Below are 26329 nucleotides of genomic sequence, written 5' to 3'. Positions count from 1 at the left end.
CCACAAATCAAGCAAACATAAGCCTGAATGGGGATATAAATACCGGAGTCTGCAGACATTTAAACCTTTGTTAGCATCACTGCTTCTGAGTACATCATTCTTCTACAGGACTAATGAGAACTGGATTCTCAAACAGTGCCCTTGAAACAGGTAAACTAACTAGAGGTGGAAACATTTTTATACAACTTAGGTGCAGCTAAAAGATTTTAGGATTCATGGTAAAAAAAAAAAAAAAAATTCCCGCTTATTTGCTTTATTGTCCTTTTTGTCTATTTTTTTATCCTCTTTTATTGTTTTACTTGTTTTCCTTATTTTTACTTCTGTGCATTTCTTTGCCCTTCCCTTTTTTCCAAGGGACTCGCCCCCTTAACACGCACAACCTCTTCCTCTTTCTTCTTGGACCCACCAGCGACAGCTGCACAACCTTCTCTCCCTGGTGGGGGCTCGTTGGCCTCTCTTTTCTCAAGTGCTCAGGCCCAAATTTAGGTGCTGGGATAACCTGGTACCCAGAATTTGTGCAGCCCCATAAACAATGATTCCCCTTAATTAAACAAAATGTGTTTCCTAAAGGATGCAAACTCTGAAAGGGCACTAAGCTTCTGGTGATAGGCAGGCTGCCAGCACAGATCGTGTGACAAGGATTTCGTGATATGGAGCTTTTCAGCAGTTCAGTCAGGTCTCATCTCTAACCCTAAAAGTGTCTCCCTTGGTCGCTAGCATTCTGCAGCAACTCAAGAGTGAAATGTGCAATCCAGTTTTCAAGATTCTGTGGTATATCACCAAACATTTACATATGTGTCAACACAGTTTCTTTAAAAATTCTGTGTATCTGGGTAATTTTTTTTATCTTCATTTTTCCCATTTGTTTTATTTCCCTAGTTTTAATTTTCAGCTTCTTCCTTCCTTTCTTCTAGCCTATTCTCTCTCCTATCACACCCTTTTCCAAATGTACCTCTTCTCCCCATCTATCCATTTTCCAGCATCCTTCCATTCCTCAAGTTCCCTTCTAACAGTTTCTCAAACTTCTTTTCCTTAAAGCACCACTCTTCTGTGGTTTCTCACACCACTCTTCTCCTGTAGAATTTTATCACTCTTCCAACTCAGTTCTCCTGCAGACTTTACACTCCCTCCCATCCTTAAAGATCTGCTGCTGCCTCCTTCCCAATGCCTGTAGCACATGGTTTGGTTTATCACATGAGATTCACAGCAGCTGGAGAGAGGCAGCAGAAAGCTGGCAGGAAGTAAGAGGGAGGGAAGGTGACAGCTATAAGCTGGGAACATTAGCATGGGAAAGAGGCAGCAGAGAGCAGCAGAAGAAAGGCAACACTGAGTTTGCTGTTACATTATTGAGAGGTAGGCAGTTTCTAAGTTGCAGAATCATGGGAAACTGGGAGCCCCAGACTACTGCAAACATTTTAAGGAACTAAATTAACAAGTAGAAGATTACTGAAACACACAACTAAGATGCTAACTGGAGACGGCAGATAAAGACCACAAGGTCCTTCTAGCCTGTCCATTTTCACGTTCTGACCTTTTTCCGCAGATCCTACCTGATCTCCAGTGTCAAATACACCAGGTCACAACTACAGATCCTCTGTGTCTATCCCATGCCTTCTTAAATTCCCTTACTGTTTTTGCCTACAGTGGGAGGCTGTTACATGCATCCTCTAACTTTTCAATTAAAGAAATATTTCTTTATCTTAGCCTTGAATCTACCCCCTTACAGTCTGATACATCCTGAACTAGAACTTCCTTCCCACTCAAAACATTTGCTTCATGTGCATTACTTATACCTTTGGAGCGTGAGAATTGTTTTAGTGATATAAATCATCACCTTCTGATAGAGAGGCTTAGACTGCACAGATAACCAGAGAGGAACTGTGGACCATTAAACCGAATAATCTGGGATGATCACATCAGATGAGGTCAAAATAGCTGATCTGTCTCTATGGTGTATGTATACGGTTCTTTTGTTATGCAGCCACTCGGTGTCATCAAGTGGTATTTCACAACTTACATTCTCTGCAGGGTTTTCAAGTTCCTTGTCCTCATTGGTTATTGCTAGCTGCTGTTTGAATGTTTCTGAGCTTCCAATGGGGTCTTTTCCTGTTTGCTCTATCTTTCTCTCTATGCCTTTCTCCTTTTCCTATTGGTCCCTTGACCCAAGAAATGCCTGGGACAGTTTATTTCCTTCAGAGACTTCTGGTTGGAAGAAGGCTCTTGGCAAGCTAACAGCGTGCTCTCATCCTCTTTTGGGCTCTGAGAAGCATCATCTTTTCACCTTTTATTTAACAAGCTGTTTGGCTTCTCTTGGGACCTTCTCATCTACAGTGAGAGATGAATTACTCCAGACCCTTTAAACCCCTCAGAAATGGCTCAATCCTTTCATTTTATGACTTACACGTCATCCACAGCAGAAGTAAAGTTATGCGGCAGAGGACCTTGGCACTCGAAAGGGGCACATATTTATGCGCATGTCTCTTGACCAGGCCCCGAAACACCCATGCCCTGCCCAGATCACACCGCTTTTTGGAAATTTTTGAGATGTGCATGCTGGGCATTTATTCGTGTATCTGGGCACTTTTTAAAATATGGTCGGTGCGCACGAGCCCGACTTATTCGCACATCCCCCCCCGGGCTTTTAAAATTCACCTTTAGGGTTTAAGAAAGATTTCAGAGTAGTAGTCATTTTGGGGTATTTACTCGTACAAAGGTAGCAAAACACATGAGATCTGACAGGAAGATAAACTCCAGGGGGAAAGAAAATGTAAAATGTTATCTTTCAGTCAGATGCACTAAAGGATTTGTCAATGCTGTGTTGATGAAGAAAATACCTGGTGCAGCTGGTCCTTTGTTAGTCAAAGAGGCAATTTCACTTCCCAAGAGGAAGAGGAGTTGGCAACTCAATTAAGCTTTCAGTGTTCTGTTCAAAGGGATTTAGCCTAGACACAAACTGAAATTCCTCCATTTACAAGTGTTTTCTTAAAAAGAACTATAACTTCTTGTGAGAGATGAATTAGATTACCTTTCAAACCACGATTTTATGCTCTGCATAAAGGCCTCATCAGGATATATTTGGTTATCTCTCATATACAAAAGAACCTTCAAGAGTTCACGTTTGAACATGCCATCTTTCATAGCCTTGCCAGTGTCAAAAAATGCCTTCAGTGTGTCCAAGCTTGGTACCAAGTTACTTTCCAGCATTTCATGATACAGATCCCAGGCAATATTCCCTTTTTTCTTATTGAGAGCTCCCAGGATACAATCACTATAATTTTTTCTTGATGGAATTATTGTTTTTTTCATCGTCTCTAACATGGTCAGGCTTTCTTCCCAGCGATCAGACTGGCTAAAACCTTTGATAAAAAGACTATATGCACCAGTTTCTAATGTTTTAAATTTTGCTTTCATTATTTCGTAAACATCATAAATCTCAGATGTCTGATTCTGATGAACACACAGCGCCAGGTACTTTACAAGTAATTTGTACTCAATACCGTTCTCTTTCGCGACAAAGACCAAAAGCGACTTAGCCACGTTTATGTCACCGTTGGAAGTTATTATGTGTGCCATCATTTTATCTTCAAATTGCTGTATCATGTTTAATTCTTCTTTCAGTATCTTCCATTCCTCCGCACTTAATGGTTTTGAGGGTACTGAAATCGTGTCTTTTTTGGAAACGTTATCTTTAATACCTGTAGTTTCGCCAGCCCTTTTTTGATTCAATTCGTATCTTCTTTTAGCAGCCCCGGCAGAAAATACAGAAAAGGGGTTTGCGATTGCATTACCAGCTCTTCCTTTCTTTTTGATTGGTTTAGCATCCTTGGAGGCAGGAGGTTCTTGGCGATTCTCTGGTGCTGTGAATTTAGGGGATGTAAACAAAGGGAAACATCCTGGCTTATAAACACCTGGTTGGCATCTTATTACAGGACAAAGCAAATCGTTTCCCATTACAGTTATCAAAACACGTGGGGCATTAAAAGCCCGCAAAAGCATCATGATGCAAAAGGATTCCGAGAAAGCTCTTTTAATAAACAGGGTTTGAACCGTCGGTTTCCCGTCTCACTTTGTAGATAAGTTTAGTTGACAAACGTGGAAAGAGTAGTCTTGCTGAGCGGGAGAGGAGGAGGAGAGAAATTCGGGACTTTTAGAGCCAACATTTCTGCAAGCAGCTCAAGAAGAGAGTTCTCGACTCTATTCCCGACGAGTAGAACTCTAACATACCTCTACATGCGGCTCCCTACATGCTGCCGGCCGATCAGTCGCAGCCAAAGTACGTCAGGCGCGCTTCAATCACGTGACCGCATTGGCACACAACTACCGGTATCGAACTCAGAATGTATGAGAGAAGGGTCGGTATTTCCAATGCGAAAAACTTGCCCCAAACGTCATATCTATGTCAGTTTCAAGAATACACACGTCTGACAAAGAACATCAGAAAGATGTTCTTAATCTTTATAGCTGAGCCTTTTCAATGTTCTCTTCAGCTGGTCTTGCGGTTACCACCTTTGCATCCTACAGTCTGCTTTTAGGGCCTTGATTCATCAAGGCATTTTCCCGTAGACACAGAACGGGAGAAAAGCCTTAGTGAATCAGGCAGTTAGAGCGTTGCCCTCTCTCAAGATGGTGGACCAGCCGCGCGACGTATGGGCGGAGCCGCAAAGCACGTGACGGGAAGTACTCGAGGCCTTGGTAACCGGCGGGAGAGGGCCTGGAGATGGCTTTGGATGGCTGATGTCATGGACTGGAAGCAGACGCTGAAGAGCAAGTTGCAGAGCTCCGATAAACGTGAGTGGAGCAGGCGTGGCAGAAGCGGCTGCGTTTAGTGCTCCCCTAGGCTTTGGCGTATCTCATTCTGCGAGCCGTGGAAACCTTGTCCCGGCCCAGCGCTCTCAGAGGGTGTCAGGGCAGCATTTAAAAAGTCTCCTCCAGAGGCGGAAATTGAAATAGTAACAGGACTCATCTGACTCAGAGTCGGGAAACTTTAATGTTTTGCGTTGTCAAAGTGGTTATACTAAGAGAGGGAACCTTAAATGATAGAGGTAAAATAAAATTACAGACGGGACGATTCCCAGGATTTGGTGTTGGTGCAAATTGTCCGGGACCTGATAGCAGGTTACTACATATTTTGCTGCTATAGCTGCTGGTCGCTTGTTTCATCCAGTATTAATCAGTTTTCCCTGCTCATTCTTTTGTGGAAATTGTGTGATTTTTTTTTTCTGTCAGTTTTGGGAAATATGTATCTTTTTGTATAGTAAAAAGAAAAAAATGCATTTCTGTTTTTATTTCTTTGGTTGCACTCTGTATGCAGAGTTTTAGATTCTTGGGATTTCCAGTTCAGATTTTGTCTGTATATTTTTATTTCTATTCTGTGATCTCTTATGCTGTATTTGGTGGGAGTCTGTGTGTGTGACCGAGGTGAGGTATTAGGGCTGCCATTTCTCCGAGCTGCAGCTGTTTAGCACAAGAAGGCTCCTGCTGCCTCCAACTGGCTTGTAGAAAGAAGGTGCTGATTTAAAATCATGTTCTCTCCACTCACCAGGCCACCGCACCAAAGCTCTGAGGACCTACTGGCCCGAGCGCCTGATGTCATCTTTGAAGGCCCAATGATGCATGTTTCAGAGCATCATCACGGGCAACTTGGGCCTTTCAATGAGGTGGGGTACTCGGGAAGGTTGATCCGCAAGTCGGTGTGCCACCTATAATATAGCTTTGGCAAGAGGTAGGTGGGCTGGATTTGGCCCGCAGGCCTTAGTTTGCCCATCCCTATCCTAGAATACTGATGCATGTCCCATTGGGAAAATTTTATTTATTTATTTATTTATTTATTAAAAAAAAAATTTATATACCGACATTCATCCAGGATATCACATCGGTTCACAGTGTAACGCAAACAGCCGCCAGACATGGCGCTTTACATCGAACAAATAAAACATATTAACAAGGGATTAAATGAGGGAGGGAGATATCGAGGGAAGGTTTGCATTAAATTATAAACAAGATTTGCAATTATATACATATGTACAATAATTGGAGACACTATGAGATATGAAATTAGGCGGACTAGGAAGAGAGAAAGGGGAATGGAGAGAGGAGAGTGGAGAATGAGGTAGGAGAGGGGAAAGATGGGAGGGTAGAGAGGGAGAGGGAAAATTAGGTGTATGCTTTATTTATTTATTTATTTTTAGATTTTTATATACCGGTGTTCCTGCATTAAAATACAGATCACATCGGTTTACATTGAAACATAAATATTACGCCAAGAGGCGGTACATATAACAAGGTTATAGAACTTGGAGAACAGGGAAAACAGATTCAAAAAATAACATTGAGAAAATTGTAAAGTCTCTTTGAGAATCCAAATCATAAAATAAGGCGTAACTGTCTAAGTTAAATGTGATCTGCAGAAGGGATTGGAATCAATGTCAAGTAATATAAAAAGAACATGAATATTGCGATGGTGAGAAAATCTTAATAGCTGGAGGTGAAAAAATGATCATAGTTCTGGAAAAGCTTGGCTAAAGAGCCAGGTTTTAATTTTCTTTTTGAAGGAAGCGTAGCAGATCTCAAGGCGGATGTCAGGCGGGAGCATGTTCCATTGGACGGGTCCTGCTAAAGAAATGGCACGTTTCTGATGTAAGGATATTGTTGAAGGTACATAGAGTGTGCCTTTATAAGCTCCTCTGATAGGTCTAGTTGAAGAGTGAAAACGTAGTTGAGTGCTTAAGTGGAGTGGGGATATGTTGTAAATAGATTTATGAATTGCTATGTATACTTTATAGAGAATCCTTTGCTTAATAGGCAACCAGTGGAGGAGTTTTAGTATGGGGGTTATGTGGTCTCTTTTATTCGTATTGGTAAGGATTCTGGCTGCAGAGTTTTGAATCATTTGGAGGGGTTTGATGGATGAGGTTGGGAGGCCAAAAAGGAGCGAGTTGTAATAGTCGATTTTTGTTAGTATAATGGCTTGTAGAACCATCCGAAAATCATTGAAGTGGAGAAGTGGTTTCAACTTTCTCAGGACAAGAAGTTTATAGAAACAGTCTTTAGTGGTGGTGCTTATAAATTTTTTGAGGTTAAGCTGATTATCTATCATGACGCCTAAATCTCGTACATATGGTGAGTGATTAATTATAGGAGTGGTAGAAATGAGTGGGACAGCTGGGTATATTAGATTGTTATTAACGTCATGATTGATAATTAAGATCTCGGTTTTGTTATTGTTAAGAATGAGGCTGAGACTGGAGAGAAGATGATTGATTAGTTGCAAGCAATTGTTCCAGTGAATCAAGGTTTTGTGTAGGGATTCTGAGATTGGGATGAGTATTTGGATGTCATCCGCGTAAATGTAGTGTGTTAGATTTAGATTATTAAGAAGACGACAGAGAGGGAGAAGGTAAATGTTGAAAAGGGTTGGAGAGAGGGAGGAACCTTGAGGGACTCCTTGATTTGCTGGGACCGGGTGTGATTCTTTGTTTATCTTTACCTTGAATTGTCTATTAGCAAGGAAGGACTTGAACCAGCTGAGTACTGTTCCCTTAATGCCTATGTCTGTCAGACCTTGTAATAAAGATGAATGGTTGACAGTGTCAAAGGCCGCAGAGAGATCTAAAAGAATAAGGAGATGAGGTTGTTTTTTATCCATATTAGTTAGAATATTGTCGGTAAGAGAGATAAGTAGGGATTCAGTGCTTAACGATTTACGAAAACCGTACTGGGATGCTTTAGCAAAGAGCCAGGTCTTGAGCTTTCGCTTGAAAGATTTAAGGCATTCCTCTTGCCGTAATTCGACTGGCATTGTATTCCAGAGGGTCGGCCCGGCGATCGATAGTGTGCGGGCTCTCGTGGAAGTTAGTTTGTAGAGTTTAGGAGAAGGGATAGGCATGGTAGCGAGATGTGCGTGTCTGGTGGGCTTATTAGACTGGAACAAGCCAGCGTACTACAGAGCCATACACAGCAAATTTTCATCCTGCTGCCACTGCTTGCTTCTTCCTGCTCACTTTGGCCCTGAAGGTAAGCTGAAATGCTGCTTCTGGGGGAGGGGAGGGATTGCAAAGAGAGAACCTTCTTTTGGCCTGGGGTGGGGTCTGCTATCTCCTCAGGTGGACCAAGTGGTGCTCATGATCTGTTTTATAGAGTGGAGAGCAGCCTGCAACTATTGTAACTATGGTGTGTGTGTGCAGGAAATACTACTGAATTTAAGGGACATTAATCCTCAGGAAAGGCAGAATTTTTTTTGTATACGTGTTTCAGTCTGGAGACTAACTTGCTGGGGGAGGGGAGAAAGAGACAGTAGCACTATGGGACAGGAGGGATGGGGAAGAAGAGAGAAGTAGATGTTGAGCACCATGGGGGAAGGATGGGGGGGGGGTGCAGGGTTGGCATATGCTGGTGCTCATAGAAGTTGTGGGAGGCACTCCATGCCTACACTCACACTCCACTCAGTCATTCATTCACTCTCCTATCTACTCAATACACACATTCCACTCATGCCCTAAAACTCTATTTGCCTATTCAATGTGTAACAAATACACCTATCCCCATTCTCTCTCTCTTGGACCTGCACAGGGGCCCCTTTTCTCCCCAGCCCCTGTTGCAGATAACTTGCAATGCAACCCAAGCACAAAAAACTTTGCACACCCTTGTTGTAAAGCATGTTGCAGTGTTTACATTGCTACCTTTTTAGAGGTAGGAATTTTTGCTGTTATAGTCATGGGAGATTGCTGGTTTGGTATGGCAGATTTACTACATAGATGCAGACTGTGTTTTTGCAGGGTTGTGTGTTACTTCACTGCTCGGGAGTGGGGAGAGATTTTGTCACTGAAGTAACTCCAGAATCTGCGTATTCTTTTTTTTTTTTTTTTTGTATGGTGAATAGTAAAAGGAGGCATCCTAGTTCTGCTCTGCACCCTTTATTAGGGGTGTTTCTGTGAATGTGGCATATTTAGCTGCAGAATTGGAGATGCAGGGTTTTTGTTGTCTGTCCCATTCTGTGTTCTTTTGGTTTAAATATAGCTTCTTTTAACCAGTCCTCTTCTATGAGAGTGAGGTCTGGGCTCTATTGTATAATTGTAATATTGGTGGTGTTGGAGGATTGTAACTGGTCAGGGTTTTGGTTTTTTTTTTTTTAATTGAATTTAAGACTTGTAGCATTTTTACAGCCAATTTAACACTCCCAAATACACAGGGGAGGGTAATATTTAAAGGTATTTCCACAGGTAAAACAGTGTTTATCCACAGAATTGGCTTTTTGCTAGGACAGCATATATGACATGTGGAAAGCATGTCATATATGCACATAGTCCTGACCTATGTTTTTCATTTGACGCTTGCGGCACAGATGTCTTGTTTAAGATAACTTTATCTTGATTGAGCAAAGCTCCAGGAGTCAGAGCTGGGGAGGGGGTTTGCACTTAAACACATACTTCGGGGATTTTCAAATGTATGCACATACATTTTCTCTGTAAATTTTGTGGACGTTTTAGCAGGTGTAAGTGTGTGTGTGTGTGTATAGTTTCAGTGGAATCATTTTCAAAGGGAAAATATATTATGATTTTCCTGAAAAAGGCTAAAAGCTCTCCAACATAAATTCAGATTTCACCTAAATAACCAATAAGTTGAACATGCCCTAAATCAGTGGTTCAGAAACTGTCCTGGGGCAGTGGTTCTCAACCTTTTTTTGGCCGAGACACACCTGACAGATGGTTCTCACATGCGTGACACACTGAACATGTGACCATCACGGGACTAAATGTAAACATGCACTCTGCATCCACAGGAATCCCCTCCAGACATCTCAGTAAACGCAAAACAAACTCCCTTTACTACCAGGCACAATAGCCTTTCTTATGAAAAGACAGAAAACACAACAAATAAGATTGATACAAATGCCTACATGCTAGTAAAATACCTCACCTCGGTCACACACCCAGAACTGACCTTCACCAAGTACAGAAAAACCACAACTTATAAATATGGAGACAGAAACTGGAATGGAAAACAAAAAAAGCCACTCTGCATGCAGTGCGAACCTGGAGAAATGGAAAGAGAAATATAGCACCTAACAGACTCTCAGGATTTGCAATAATGCACCCAAACTAACCCGCACAAAGATACACCTGTATTACGGAACACACTCAAACAGTAACAACCCTATCTAAGAAATACAACTGTTAAACCAGGCCCTAAATACTAATACATTTCCTATTGGGAAAACAGAATAAGCCAAGCTGCTTTAGAGCCCCACACAGAAATAATTATAAAGCTATACTAAAAATGTTACAAGACAGCTGCTGAACAGAATAATATCTAACAATTAAAAACTCATAAAAATTATTAAAACATGTCCAAATATATCAATAAAATATTTAAAACAGCAGACATTGCATAATCCTAATAATTAAAATGGCAGTCAATCAAGAAAAATAAATTTAAAAAGCCACCTTTACTTACACATACTCTCTTATATACAAGCTCGCAATCGCACACAAATGCTCTTGCACCCATTCATACCCACAAACACCAGGTCTTACCCATTCACACCCTCAGACACCAGCTTTCACCAGAAACCTATGCTTCCTTCACTGCAGGGGTGGTCTCCAATTCCGCCATGGCTTTACTCTGGTGGGCATTCTTTTGTTGCCGCCACGAGGATGGGCTCCCGTGGTGTCCTCAGTCGGGATCGGGTTTCCTTTTTACCGAGGCGGCCTTGCTTCGTCAGGGTCGGGTTTTCCTCTTCGCCGCCACGGGGGGATGAGCTCCCATAGTGGCTTTGCTTCGTCGGGGTTCGACACTGCCATTCCTCCCACCCCACCCCCGGGCTATGCAATGCCTGCCTCACCGGCCCATCAAAGGCTTCCTCCCTTCTTCCTACTCCCACTGGCAGGTAGAAGGGAGGAGGCTTCCAATTGGCCCGCGGGGGCTGGAAAAAAGGGAGAAGGAAAGTACAATGGGGAGATGCGACACACTGGTGTGTCGTGACACACACGGTTGAGAATCACTGTCCTAGAGGATGCCTGGCCACTCAGGTTTCAAGGATATCTGCAATGAATATGCATGAAATAAATTTGCATGCAGTGGAGACAGTGCATCCAAATCTCTGACATAAGTTGTGGTCTTGGTTCAGTGTTCGTTACTAAGCCGTTACTTGTGTGGACAATTTTGGCAAAAAGGGAATGAATTAAATGGGGTATGAAATGTAGACCATCCTTCAAGGTAGTTAAAGTACACTTTCTGGGTTCTGAAAATGGAAGTCTATACACAGGGTGGAAACATATTTTGACAACTTGGGCACCAGCCAAAAGTTTTTTTAGGAACCAGGATAAAATGTTTTTTTAACTGATAACCTTCTTTCATCTAAATTGCATATTTTGATCCTTTTTTTTTGTTTTATATTTGCCTTGTTTTCTTTCCATCTCTCTTCCTTCCTTTTCTCCCCTACTCTATTTCTTTCCTGCCTCCTCAGCTCTTTTTCTGGCCCATGCAGCCGCAGCAAGAGCAGCAGTGTCTCTCCCTAGCCTGGGCTGCCAGCGGTAGGAATAGCAGTTTTTTTCTCCAATCCAGGCCAACGGCGGCACAGGCATCATTCCATAGCTTGGCATCCTTTCCTGTTTTGAGGTGGTGGTAGGCCCTAAACTCTAAGCACCCAGTTGATCTGGCACCTTGGAATTTTTCAAGTTTTGCTTGTGCATATTTAAATTTCATATTTTTTTCAAAGTGCAACAAAATAGGAATTTTTAGCCTTGCTTTCCATACTACACTGGCTTTTTAAGATCATTATGTCTGTGATGCCATAATAAATTTTGAAACCACAAAAACTATGCACACTTGTTTTTTTCGAGGGCTATAAATACTATAAATAAATAAACATGATATCACCTCTATTAAACTAATTATGCCCTATTAATATTTCAAAAATGTTTTAATGAGAGAAATCTCTCCAAATTGTGAAGTAACTCTTAATCTCTCACAACTGAGAGCAGTTTTTCACAAAATCATCTTTTACCAAAAAAAAAAAATTTTTTTTAGGAAAGAAGAGGAAGGTTTCATACAATCTCCTTATATCACCGCATCCAGCAGTGTATAGTAGTTTAATCATAAACTGACCTCCTCCGACCTGTGAATTGCTTTTTTATATATATTTTTTTGTGTTGATGTCATGACTCTAAAAACTTAGTGTATTCTCTATTATATTTTACATAGCAAAACATCAAATTTTTCTCAAAAAAGCACCGATATGTGATAGTCTCACATGTTAAACATTTTTATATGGAGAACATTTCCTTTGAACTTATCTGCATGTATCTTCGTGAATTTAAATCCAAATCAATATTCCGTCCACTTGAATGTCCCAACAGGGCCTTGTTTCAAATACTTAATTCTTCATCAGGGGACAGGATGTGTTGGTCTGATGATTGATATTATCTGGCGTTTTCTCTGCTCTTAATCCGCCAGTGATCTGGTCGCCATCTTGATTTTTTTTTTTTTTTTGTAAAGATGACTTTGGTAAAAGATGATTTTGTGAAACTGCTCTCAATTGTGAGAGATTAAGAATTACTTCACAATTTGGAGAGATTTCTTTCATTAAAACATTTTTGAAATATTAATAGGGCATAATTAGTTTAATAGAGGTGATATCGTGTTTATTTATTTGTAATAAAGTTTAAACCATTGTCCAAGTTTTTGTCAGATTTGTGCCACAAATGTCAGAGCACCTAATGACTCTCACTTCTCATGTGTCCTCAACATCCCCATAATTTATCCTTGTTTTATTTTCTTTCCTGTAGGGAAATAGGCCAGTTCCATTTAGTTGGATTCTCAGGGAAGTTCAAGCACATTTTGATATCATTGAGCATTTTCAAAGCTGCCCTGCCATTGGTTAGTTAGTACCTGTGGTCACCAGCTGACTCCATTTCTTCCCTAGGGGAAAAAGTCTATAGTATTTAATGCTGTACTTTACTACATAGAAACTGACATAATGTATGCTGTCAGAACCATGTACAAATTTCTCTGTCAAGGAAGAAAACTGGACAACATAAAATGTTAAGTCTCTTTGTTTAAATTCATCTTATGTTTCTAATATCCCTTTGGTATTTCTGCTCTGTTAGGCTGACATTACTTTTTTTTTTTTTTGTACCCTCTTCTCTTGCTTGGAAAACATGAATGAATGTAGATTGTAGGCAGTTATTGTATGGAAGCAGGTAAGACAGTACTCTTATTAGAACCAGGTTGAACTTTTTGTTTTAAATGCATAAAAAGAATGTGCACTTCTGGCAGTCAACATTTCACTGAATCTTTGTTTTGTTTTCTTACGTAGCAAAAAGAAGTGAACAGGAGCTAAAAGATGAAGAAATGGACCTGTTTACCAAATACTACCTGGAATGGAAGGGAGGGAGGAAGACTATGAGTATGTCCCACCAGAACATTCCTCGCTTTTACTACAGAGTAAGTACTGGAGTACAAAGTAGTCCAAGTGAAATAAATTTAGGAATATATTTCAGAGGACAAGCAGGAAGTTAGTCCTCACACATGGATGACATCATCAGATGGAGCCCGGTCCAGAACTTTGATCTCAAAGATTCTAGAACATTCAAACATGCCCTACTAAGCATGTGTAGCTGTAGTTATCACCCTGCCCCCTAGGCAGAATCCTTCAGTCTCACCCCCCCCCCCCCCCCCCCCACTGAGCCATGTGGTTGCGGGACCCATGTGTGTCACAGTATTCAGCTTTGCTCTCTCCTCACAGTTTTTGAAATTGATGTTTTCTAGAGCTGTAACTGTTTTTCTTTTCTTTACCTTACAGTAGTTTTATTTTCCCTTTACCTTTCCACTGTCGTGCAGCCTGGCAGAATCTAATACTATCCCATATTAAATAAATACTGCACCTGCAGGTTAGTATCTGTGTCCTCTCCTTGCTTTGTATATTTTTGAACTTTTGTCAGGTGCTGGAAGGACTGACAGAATACAGTCCATGGGTGATACTTGTAGGTTGTTGAGCCTTGGTACTCACCTGAGTTCTACCCAGGCAGGAATTCCATGTCATCCCACCGATTGATCGGCATCGATGAAGGTTTGGACAGTGACGAGTTCTTGTGGGGAAGGAGAGAGCTCATCCTCCCTACATTCAAAGGAATTAGTCTCCTCGAGCAGGAGCCCTGGAAGACGTAATCGCCCCTCCTACTTGCCTGTGATGGCAATGCAGGCTCCTTATGAGAGAGGGTAAGAAGGGCATCTTTGGTGGCATGCCCAGTAACAGTTGCCCATGCACATCTGTGACCAGTGCATCGATGATCTGACATGCCAATGTCGGGACCGCATCGGGAACAAGGTCTGCCTTTGAGCACCATGGTCACCCTTGATGCCTTTGAGGTGCTGGGATGCCATCGAGGTGCATGGCTGGGGTTTCTGTGTTGTAGGTGTCTGCAGTCTTTTTTTGGCTATTAACATTAAACCACCTCTTCGTGCTGTTCTTGGGATAGATATCACATTCTAATTAAGCTGATCAATCTGATTAACTAATACCTTATCAGACTCCTTAACCCATGTTTCAATGATGTAGTAAATTGATGGACTATATTCTTCAAGCATATCATTGATGATATGAATATTTCTTTTTTTTTTTTTTTTTTTGTGATTTGCCTGAGCATTCACCAATAATACAAACATTATCATATAAGGAATAAGTGGGCAAACAGAATTTGTTATATTAATTATGCATGCTGCCTTCTTTTCTGCCTGAGGAAGTCTCATCGGCATTCCATCTTAGACAGTGGAGCTTCCAGCTTTTCTGGATTTGAATTCCTCTATGCCTCACATGGGAGAGCTTAGACTCTTAGATGGGAGGTGTACATTATTGAGGTAATTATGATTTCAGTAAATTGGATCAACTCTTTGTACTATGGAGTGGCCCAAAGAAGGGAAGTAAGGCATCTTAAGGCTACAGTTGTGTGGTGGCTGAAGGAAGCGATCGAGTCGACTTACATTTCTAAAGGGCGTCCATTGCCCAGGGGTTTAGGGGCGCACTTGACGCATTCTCAGGTGACTTCCTGGGCTGAGTCACAACTGGTGTCGCCACATGAAATTTTGCTGTGTGGCTACTGGGAAGTTGTTGCATACTCTTGCTAGGCGGCATCACTTGGATGTCGGGGCTCCGGCTTCCATGTGCTTTGGTGAGGGTGTTCTACGAGCGGAACTCTCCAGGTCCCACCCCAGTTAAGGGGAGCTTAGATAAATCCCAGGAGTCTGGACTGATCTGGGTACGTACAGGGAAAGGAAAATTGGTTCTTACCTACTAATTTTTGTTCCTGTAGTACCACATATCAGTGCAGAGACCTGCCCATTTACTTTTGGGGGGGAGGTCTTCCATTCGTTGCTTTGTATATAGTGCAGAGTTGTTGGAGGTTTTCAATGCTGATTGTTTATGTTAAATTTGGGAAATGTGTTTTCTATTGTCTTTTTGGGCAATTTCACCTTCTGGCTCATTGGAAGGGAAGGAGTTTGCTTACAAGTTTTGCTTAGAAATTTATGGTTGTTGCTGTCATCTTGGCTTGGGGTACAGGTCAATACTGAAAGACTGCAGGTAAAGCACTGGGTTATGTATAGTGACATTGAAACTTTCTCTGTCTCCATCTGCTAGCAGGGAGGTAAAACCCAGGAGTCTGGACTGATCTGTGGTTCTACAGGAACAAAAATTAGCAGGTAAGAACCAATTTTCTTATGCCATCGAGGTGCGTGCTTGGCTGCCCTCGATGCCATTTGTTGCCGCTCTTGACAATGTCAGGCACCATAGATGAAGCACTGTGATCGCCATTGAGTACCCTGGTCATCCTGCTCTCATTGGAGAATACCTGTTACAGGTAAGCAACTCTGCTTTACCTATAAAAGTGGAAAAAGGGATTGTTTCATATTTTTTTTTCTGCAATGATCCATTTTCATATATTAAGATAAATACTTGACAGCACTGAAAATTATATTGGGGACACTGGTTTCCCCTCATATTTTCTTACATAGGTCTGTTAGTTTGAGAATAAGACATGCAAAATTCCATTAAGTGAATTTTGAACTTTCTATTTTTATTTCTGGTTCAAATGCACAGAAAAATAACATAAATATTGTAAACCCCAAGAAGCTACCTTTTTGTTGCAGTCTGTCTTTGGTATAACTGTTCACGCTTTGTCTTAATTTCACTTCTGTTCAGATAAATATTTGTGATCATTCATAATTGTTACTAATTTTTAAGCTGTTCTTTGCAGTACAGTCATGTAACTGTTCAAATTTAGGATCAGGTTTTCGTCACAAATTGTACTTTATAATCACAATGAAAAATGCAAGCATGGATATTTAAGTTTATAACTAAGTTAGCCCTGAACCATATAGGGCAAGTTTCTATAAGAGCCTTACTGAAAACTGCTACTGAGACAGGCAGACTCCTCCAGGCAAATTGTAAATTTCCCTAGCAGCAATATCCTATTTTAGTAATGTCCCCTTTCTTAGCACACCTTAATTCCCCTTTACCTTTAAAAGAAGTGGTGAAGGAGGCCCACTCTTTGCAGAGACATCCTTTTAAATAAGATGTTCTGATTGCTGTCTGCATGTTTTAGCTGCCAGCTGAGGATGAAGTCTTGCTGCAGAAGCTGAGAGAGGAATCTCGGGCGGTCTTCCTGCAGAGAAAGAGCCGAGAACTGTTAGACAATGAGGAGCTGCAGGTAAGGCAGTATCTGGGCTGTATAAGGAGCTAAGAGTTATGGGAGGGATTATTGAGTAACTGATGTAAAAGTAATCAGCATGAGACTCCTTTTAAGATAACATTCACATTTAGCTACTTTCCCTCATTTTATGATGTGTGTTTTGAGCATAGCCCAAGAGCAAGCAGAGGAAATTTGTTAGGCATCCTTTATTCATTTTTCACTTTCTATGTGCTGATTTCCTCCCTGATGCCATTCAAGACAACTCGAGTGCCCTGTCTTGTAATATTGGACACCTTCAACCTTATTGTCTTGTCAGCAGGTGACAGCTGCCATCCCTCCTTTCACAAAGCTCAAGCACATCACATCCATAACACTCTGATGACCCTGGCAGGCGACTCGAACTGGGACAACCCTTCTTTGGCTTTTCTTATGAGAGCAGGAGAAGTTTTGTGTTCTCATTCTTACTATATATACATTCATAGATTGGAATAAAGTGCTGAAAAACCAAATGGACTGCATAGTGTTCTGTTTTAGATGAAGCCAAACATAATTCCTGATAAAGGAAAACCTATACATGTTGAAAACGTTTAATGTTAGTGAATCACTCTTGATTTATTTTTAATAGGAAGTTTGCACTGGTCATAATTGGCTCTAGGGAGCTAAGGGCATTGACCATAAGTTATTGCCTTGGCAAGAGATGATAATTTTGTAATACAATTTTTTATTATTGTTACTTTCCTAGCTTTGGTAAGTATATATAATAAAGTAAATCACATGCAGGCCGATACAGTGCGCTCCGGCGTTTGGACGTGCGTTTTTGACGTGCTATTACCCCTTACTGAATAAGGGGTAAAGCTAGCGCACATTTCAGAACCATGGAAGGAAAGGTATATATAACTGAATATAGACAAAATTATTGCCCAGTGATGAAATTAATTGATTTGAAGGCTTCAGGGGCATGGGACTATCTCCAACTATTGGGGACAATGGCTGCAACCATAGCCTTAGTGCCCTGGCCAAGAGTGCACATAGAAACATAGAAATGACAGCAGAAAAAGACCAATTGGCCCATCCAGTCTGCCCAGCGAGCTCCCAATTTATTTTCCCATACTTATCTGTTTCACCAACCACCAAGTTCAGGGCCCTTGTTGGTAACTGTTTGATTCAAATTTCCTGCCATCCCCTGTCATTGATGCAGAGAGTAATGTTGGAGTTGCATCGAAAGTGAGCATAAGGCTTAATGGTTAAGGGTAGTAACGCCACATCAAGCAAGTTACCCCGATGCTTGTTTATCCAGACTGCACAGATCAATGCCTTGTTGGATGTTGTCTGAATGCAAATCCTCTTTTCCACATTTATCCCTGCCGTTTAAGCAGAGAGCAATGCTGTATATGCATTCAAAGTGATGTATCAGGCTTAATCGGTTTAGGGTAGTAACCGCCGTAATAAGCAAGTTACCCATATGCTTTTTTGTTTACCCAGGTTGTGAAGTTCAGTCCTTGTTGGTTGTTATCTGAATGCAAATCCTCTTTTTCCACATTTCCCTCTGCCGTTGAAGCAGAGAGCAATGTTGGAGTTGCATTAACCGTGCGAAGGCTTATTGAGTAAGGGTAGTAATCACCAGATAGTAGTCTCCATTCCAGTAAGCCATCCCCATGGCTCTTCTCTTCATTCCCATCCTCTAGCCTTTATGGATCCACAGTGTTTATCCCATGCCCCTTTGAAATCCTTCACAGTTTTAGTCTTCACCACTTCCTCTGGAAGGGTATTCCAGGCATCCACCACCCTCTCCATGAAAAAATACTTCCTGACATTGGTTCTGAGTCTTCCTCCCTGGAGTTTCAAATCGTGATTCCTAGTACTACTGATTTTTTTTCCAACGTAAAAAGTTTGTTGTTGACCATGGATCATTAAAACCTTCCAAGTATCTGAAAGTCTGTATCATATCGCCCCTGCTCCTCCTCTCCTCCAAGGTATACATATTTAGGTTCTTCAATCTCTCCTCATAAGTCATTTTATGAAGACCATCCACCTTTTTGGTCGCCCTTCTCTGGACCGCCTCCATCCTGTCTCTGTCCCTTTGGAGATACGGTCTCCAGAACTGAACACAGTACTCCAGGTGAGGCCTCACAAGGCCCTGTACAAGGGGATCATCACTTCCTTTCTCTTACTAGATATTCCTCTCTAAGCAGCCCAGCATTCTTCTGGCTTTAGCTATTGCCTTGTCACATTGTTTCGCCGACTTTAGATTGTTAGACACTAACATCCTTCTGCTCTGTCTGACTTTCGTTGCAATTACTAGTATTTCCCACTCCCCCACTCCTGTTTGTTGTACTTTCCATCTGTCAGTTCTAATGTATGATGTTGCACACTAATGTCGGTATATAAAAGTTTCAAATAAATAAATAAATATCACCCCAAGGTCTTTCTCTTGCTCCGAGCATATCAGCCCTTCACCCCCCCCCAATCAAATACAGTTCTTTGGATTTCCACACCCCATATGCATGACACATGAGACCTTTACAATGTGCTCTATTATCACGTTGAAGACCCCAGCATCATACTTATGACTACCAGATTCCCCTCCCAATGTCGGTGAGACAGTCTTCTTAGGTGGTCGAAAAAGGCAAACCTGTCGAAAGGAGTATACTTAGATCCACAATCCTGGATAGTAGTTGTTACAGGCACAAGTTCAGTGGGTTGGGAGCACGATATCCTAAACAGAGGCCTCATGGTCAATGAACAGGTGAGAGACCAGAGCAATTTGTTTGTTATTTCATTTCAAGCCAGTTCTGCGAGGAACTGTGGTAAGGCTTCTCTGTGACAATGTAACTGCAACAGCTTATATAAACAAGGAAGGTGGAACTCCAAATCAGAGGGTTTTAGAATAGAGAGATCTTTTCTTTCTATGGGCAGAAGACAACTTACTTCAACTTCCAGCTTTGCACATTGCAGGAAAAGAAAATGTGAAAGCATATCTTCTAAGCAGAAATCTCCTAGATCCAGGAGAATGGGAGTTGAGCAGCAATGCTTTTTAGAAGATAGTACAGAGATGGGGCATGCCTCAGGCTTAATGGCAACACATAAGAATGCCAAGATAAAGCGGATTTTCAGCTGCTGCAAGGAGATCGGCACAGAGGGACTCTAACCTTCATACAGATGAGATATGACCTTTGGGTGCGTTCCATGAAAAGTGATAAAAGAAAAATGCTTAAGTAGTTCTAGTGGCTCTGGATTGGCCAAGAAGGGCCCAGGTATACAGATTTGATCAGACTTAATGTAGATTATCTGCTACAGTTTCCAGGAGGTTTGAGGTTTTCTAATCCAGAGTCCAATTTAATGCAGAATCCTGTTCCATTTTGTCTTACAGCATGCCTCTTGAGAAGAAAAAGTTAATAAAGAAAGGGAAGTTCTGGGAAGTTGCCTTGAAATGTGTGCATAAGTATTTACACGCACAAGTGCGCGCCGGGGTCCCCTAATGCATAACTTTACTTCTGCTAGGGACAGCTTGTAAATATTAAAATTAAAAAAATAGGCAAATCAGCAGATTTTAAGGGTCGGGGGTAAAAGGGAGCCTACATAACAGTGGGGTTAGGAAGTCTGATCTGTTAACTGGGCGAACGGAGAATGAACTGGCAAAAGGGGCTATTGTGTCTGTGCACATTTTAAAAATCTCCCTGACTTACACGGTAGAGCCGGCATTTGCACGCGTCGATTATAAAATTGTGAGGACAGGTATGTGTTTACAGCCGATTTTATACTATGCACACATATATGCGGGTATGTTATAAAAATGGCCGCATGCGTCCTTGTACATCCGCACAGCTATTTAAAAATTACCGTCCCGAGCACATTCTTCCTCGAGCAGAATTGCAGATATTTGCAAAGCAACTACTTGGTCATTACATATGTCCACAAAATACACTGGATGTTTTCACAAATGAAGATGCTGGGTATGAAGCAAACATCTTAAAAGCAGGATTAACATCCTCCCACCTGTGTAATTGGGCTTTGGTACTTCCCTATCATTCTGGACTGGTGTAGTAGAACGACAAGGAAGAAAAAATTAGTTACCTGATCACTTTCTTTCCTTTATTTCCACTTCACCAGTCAAGAAATCCTCCCAAAAAAAAATTGATTAAAGGAAAGTTTAAGAGAAGCTTCTTCTTAATCAATTATTTTATGGTTTATTATTAATATAGTACTGTAGATTTTTAGTATAAGCTTTGTCAGAGGTTTACTGGCTTTATTTTGTTCTGCAGATAATAGTAGTAGTGATGTCTTATATTAAAAAATCTTGTTTTGGACTGGTACAACAGTAATAAAGAAAAAAAAAAGATCAGGTAAGTTTAATTGTTAAATTATTTTAAAACTTTTTTGGGAAAAGTTTCTCTCTGCTTGCAGTGGAAAAGCTCAGTTGCCATATTCAGTCTTGACATTCTGCCAGAAGGCTGACCACATCACCCCCCCCCCTCCCCAATTCAGCAGTTTGACTGGTGCCTGACACAACCTGTGGTGTATTGTATTTGTTTAGTAATTTAAGAGCCATTTGGAGTATCTTTGTGTTAAATAAGAAACTAAATATTATTGCTCAACGTGTACCTCCAGCTCAGTGATTCCTCTTAATGTGTCTTTCTAGAATTTATGGTTTCTCTTGGACAAACATCAGACCCCACCTATGATTGGGGAGGAAGCGATGATTAACTATGAAGATTTCCTGAAGGTTGGTGATAAAGCTGGACCCAAGTGCAAGTAAGAACCACTGTCAAACCACATGATTGCAGCGTACATCTTCTTAGTTTTTTTACATTTCATTTTATATTTACAATTTTTTTTTATATTTGTTTTACAAAGCTAATAAGCAAAACACATTTCACAGATAAAAAGAAAACCTTGATAGAACATTGCAGTGCCTTAAAGAATCACAAATGTTTTGGGAAGCAAAATGCAATTTGGTGATCATGAATGAAAAAAAGGGTTAACCGAAAAGCGGAGTAGAGTAGCAGGGTTTGGTATGTTGGTGATATCGATGCTGGATCGGAGCAGGTTCTTTGTAGGGCAGATTTTGTGGTGTTCTGCCCCTGTTAGACGGACTTACCATGGAAACTCTCCTGAAGACCCTGGTAAAGATTTAGTTGAAATTCCATTACCTCCTTGGGAAGAACAACAAAATAAAGCACTGGAGGCAAAACGAGCTCTCCTGGTATAAGAAAGCAGGAAGAGAGGAATGCTTGAGAAATGCATCTTACTTACAGCTCGATACAGTAAAGTTCAGTTGAAGATTTCTCGTCTGTAACGAGCTCGCTGCGCACAATTCGGACGCGTAAGGCAAACCAGCGATACAGTCTCCAGTTTTGCGCGTCCGTAGCGCTTCTTAAAACAGATGCGTAACCCTTCCCGCACCCGGCATGTAAATGAACGAATTAGCTGTATAATGAAGGAATTAGCTATTCCCCTCCGATACCGTAACGGGCACTCAGGTTCTCTCATTAGTAACGCACTGTTTTGCCGCGGCCGTAACGTGTTAGTTTACCGCCTCCCCCTAGTAGGAGTTAGGACTGTGAGTCTAGTAACAAATCCATCGACACCGCTTAAGATACTCAAAAACAATAAAACACAATTTAAAAAAAAAGCCATACAGAGATGATCGAGAAAATGTAATGATGTGGGACACATAAAACCTGTCAGAAGAAAAAATAAAAATTTTTAAATACCTGTCGGAGGGCCGCGTGGGTTCAGGCGGCCGGCGGCGGCGGGAGCCGGGTGGTCGCGTGTTAAATCTAGGCCGCGGGCGGGTGGGCGCCTGTTCCAGGCGGCGGCGGGGGGACACGCGTTAGTTCGAGACGGCCGGTGGGCGGCGGGTGGTCGCGTGTTAAATCTAGGCCGGGTCCGCACAGGCGCGCATTCATTCACTGCCGGTGGGGGCTGCCGGTGGGGGCACCTCTCTGCGCGGCCCCCAAGGATACATTCACGGAGCTCACTGAAGGCTCTTGGCTCCGCACCACATGTTGGTCCATCGGACCTGTTCGAGAAGTTCCCTCAGAAGCCTCGGGGAACACTCTGGGTCTTCCTTTCCTCTTTCCCATCAAAAAGGTAAAATTTGTATTAGAAACCGTCAAAGAAATCCAGGGTATAAGGAGCGAGTACGGCCATCTTGTGCTGCAAATATTTTTAAAGGATGAGCTCTTTATCCAATTGAAATATTTTGAGCTATAGGGTTGTTTTAGAAGAAGGCAAAAGAAAATCTGTAGACAAATTAGAAACATTCAAAGTGGATATATCTATTTCAGAAGAGGTAATCAGTGGTGAAGTAATACCCTGTCTGCACCACCTTATAGTGTCCTTTCCTTTGGAAAAGATTTGCTTTTTGCACAGCATTAATTCCTTTTAGATATTTGAAAGTCTGTATCCTAGCTCACCTGTTTGTTCTCTCTTCCAGGATATACATATTAAGGTCCTTCAGTCTCATCTCATATGGCTTTCCTCACAGATCCCACACCATTTTGGTTGCCTTTCTCCAGACTGCTTCCATTCTGTCCTTACCCTTTCTGAGATGAGGTCTCTAGAACTGAGCACAGTACTCTAGACGAGGCCTCACCAAGGATCTGTACAGTGGTATTATCACTTCCTTTTTCCTGTTGGTTATATGTCTGTGCAGCCCAGCATCCCTCTGGCCTTAGCTACTGCCATGTCAGATTGCTTCATCACTGTCGGATCCTCAGACACTATCACCCCGAGATCTCGCTCTCCCAGTTCATGCCCATCAGTCTTTCATGCTGCCCCCCAGCACATATGGCTTCTTTGGATTGCCATGCCCCAGCTGCATGACTCTGCACTTCTTGGCATTGAATCCCAGTTGCCAAACCTTCAACGACTTCTTGAGCTTTCCTAGGTCACTTCTTCTCTCTACTTCTTCAGGCATGTCCACTCTGTTGCAGATTGTAGTGTCATTCGCAAAAAGACACATTTTTACCTTCTGATTCCTCTGCAATATCGCTTATAAAGGTATTAAACAGAACCGCTCTCAGTATAGATCCTTGAGGAATTTCACTTATCGCTCTTCTTTTTTCCCGAATAGGTTCCATTGACTGCTACTCGCTGGCAGTTAATTTGTAATCCATTCTTCTACTCTGGGACCCACTCCCAGGTTTCTCATTTTATTTATGAACCTTGTATGTGGGACCGTATCAAAAGCCTTGCTGAAATACAAGTAAACTACATCAATTGTTCTTTCTTGATTCAATTCTCTAGTCACCTGATCAAAAAAAAATCAATTGGATTCGTTTGGCAAGACCTTCCTCTGGTAAAACCATCTTGTCTTGGATCCTGTAATATTGTGTCCATTTCTAGAAGCCTTAACTTTGTCAGGCTGGAGTCATTTCAGAGAGAGGCTACCAAAACTGCACAGGAAGCAACTCTAAAAGTCAAATGAGATGAAACTGAAGGACCTAGATATGTATACCCTAGTGGAAAGGAAGGTTAGTAAGATAGAGAGATTCAAATACTTCAAAGGTATAAATGATGTACAAGAAGCAAAGCTTTTTCAGAGAAAAAAAAGCGCTAGAACAAGGCATCGCATGTAGACTCAGGAGTAACATCAGAACATATTTCTTCACAGAAAGGCTGGTGAATGCATGTATGACTTCCCAAACTGTAAAGTAATTCAAGAAAGTCTGGGATAAACACAGAGGATGCCTAGTTGAGGAGAAGTGAGAGGAAAGCTAGAGATTAACAGAGGTCTATGACAATGCACCAGGAATGAAATTGGCAGAACCTTCCATTAGATCATAATGGGTTTCTGTGCCAGATGTGAACTACGTGTGGATGTCAGGCTTTGCATTTATGTTCTAGACTGATTCACCCTTCTTGTGTTTTACAGACAGTTCTTCACAGCCAAAGTCTTTGCCAAACTGCTTCACAATGACACGTATGGGAGGATCTCCATCATGCAGTTCTTCAATTATGTGATGAGGAAAGGTGAGTTTGGATCCTGTCACTGGTGTTTGAAAGGCTGTATTTCTGTAATGTAATATTGCATTTCCAGGTCACATTCCTGAGTGTCCTGTAGGAACACCTCTGAGACCGCGCAGGTTTCTGAATGTCCTTTTCTCTTGAATTGTGGAATTCTCATTTTTTTGCACAACTTTAAAACTGCCTTGATTTCCATGTGATCTGTGACTGTTGATCAGGCATGCAGAGGTGTATTTATTTACTGTAATTACTGTATTTTTTAATGTGTTGTAGCCCACTTAGCTCGACTGGTTCATTTATAAGCTGGCTAGAAATGTTTTTAAATAGATAAGACTACCTGTAGTGTCTGTCCAAACATCTTTCTACTGCTGATATTAAAGGACTTCTGGATCTCAGTTTAGATGAGTCCCTTTGCTGATATTTACCATTGACCTTGGAGAAATGTACATAATAAGGTAGATTTTTTTTTTTTTTAAATGCACGGGCATCCATGTGCATGCGGTTCCCGGCACGCACACATGGCTGTACCGATTTTATAACGTGCGCAATGCCACACATCTTATAAAATACGATTCCTGCGCACACGTGCAGCCGATTTTAATATCTGCGCGCAGATGTGCGGGTGGTGTCGTGTTATGCGCGCAACTGGGGGGGGGCAGGGAATTATTTTAAAACTATATATATTCCCAGTTGCTCCCAGTCCACTCCAATTAAGGAGCGGACTGGGAGGGAATTTCCCTGTCCCTCTAACTACCCTTCCTGCCTTTTCCCCTCCCCTCTCCTCTCCTCTCCTCCCTGACCCCTAACCCCCTACCTAGCTAGCCGAAATTTTTTTGTTTTATAACTTACTGCTCCTTCCGAGCAGAAGTAACTTGTATGCGCCGACAAGCTGCCAGCGCATACTTCCCCGGTATGGGGCCTAATGGCAGCTGTCCTGGTTGGTCCCCGGCACTTCTGCGTGAACCAGGAGATACTTGCATGGCTGGACCATTTCTAAAATGCGCTCAGTGTGCGCGCAGCCTGGCCATTCACGTATCTCCCGCATTTGATGCACACAGCCTTTTGAAAATTCAGCCAAATGGGAGCAATAAAGTAGGATAAAAATGAGGAGAATAGGTCCAGTGAAGTTATCATTATAATTGTCTTTTTGTAGAGATCAAAACCACAAGGCCCATCTTCTTTTTTTTTTTTTTTGTCAGTTTTTCATTCCTTTTGCAATACCACAGATTCATTCTAATATCTGGGTTTACTTTTACTTCCTTACAACTAAGAATTCTATGTGCATATCCTATGAATTTGATGCTGATTTAGCCTTCACTTCCCTGGAAGTCCATTTCATATATCCATCACCCTTTCTGTGAAGATGTATTTCCTGATGTTACCCTCTTATTCTAAAATAAGAACAGGGTTTGATTCCTTGGCATGGCTTCTGCTCTCCAGGTAGGCTGGCAGCTAGGGTCCAAAGAATCAGGAGGAAACTGCTAAGCCAAAAAAAATTTCCTTTCTACTGAAAAAAGGCTGCTGCTTGTATGTCTTTTTTTTTTTTTTTTTAATTTGTTTTCTTATGGTAACATCCCCTCTTCTGTAGGGCATGCATAGTTAGGTCCTTAAACCTCAGCTCCTAGGCTTTATGATGCAGACTCTGCACCACTTTGCTGGTCCTTCTGGCCTGT

General features: G+C 41.6%; 2 protein-coding genes across 5 annotated transcripts in view; one reads left to right on the top strand and one right to left on the bottom strand.

Annotated features, from left to right (window-relative positions):
• PRORP (protein only RNase P catalytic subunit) overlaps positions 1-4588 on the bottom strand; it is a 126720-nt gene extending 122132 nt beyond the window's left edge. The window contains exon 1 of one of the 2 annotated variants that reach the window (XM_029598955.1): positions 3026-4588. In XM_029598955.1, the coding sequence (XP_029454815.1) occupies positions 3026-3999 (974 nt within the window). In that variant the 5' untranslated portion in view covers positions 4000-4588. Of the gene's footprint in view, positions 1-2017; positions 2078-3025 lie in introns of those variants that run through there. The other variant, XM_029598956.1, reaches the window with a different exon arrangement.
• Positions 4589-4623: 35 nt separating this feature from the next.
• PPP2R3C (protein phosphatase 2 regulatory subunit B''gamma) overlaps positions 4624-26329 on the top strand; it is a 61499-nt gene continuing 39793 nt past the window's right edge. Inside the window, exons 1-5 of one of the 3 annotated variants that reach the window (XM_029598958.1) lie at positions 4624-4788; positions 13316-13443; positions 16599-16703; positions 21325-21437; positions 24565-24662. In XM_029598958.1, coding sequence (XP_029454818.1) covers positions 4647-4788; positions 13316-13443; positions 16599-16703; positions 21325-21437; positions 24565-24662 — 586 coding nt within the window. In that variant the 5' untranslated portion in view covers positions 4624-4646. Of the gene's footprint in view, positions 4789-4900; positions 5043-7808; positions 8014-13315; positions 13444-16598; positions 16704-21324; positions 21438-24564; positions 24663-26329 lie in introns of those variants that run through there. The other 2 variants (XM_029598960.1, XM_029598959.1) reach the window with 2 other exon arrangements.

This window comes from Rhinatrema bivittatum, chromosome 4 (assembly GCF_901001135.1).
Source record: "Rhinatrema bivittatum chromosome 4, aRhiBiv1.1, whole genome shotgun sequence".
Taxonomy (NCBI): Eukaryota; Metazoa; Chordata; class Amphibia; order Gymnophiona; family Rhinatrematidae; genus Rhinatrema; species Rhinatrema bivittatum.
Note: the sequence above shows the minus strand (reverse complement) of the source record. Positions and strands in the feature narration are given on the sequence as shown.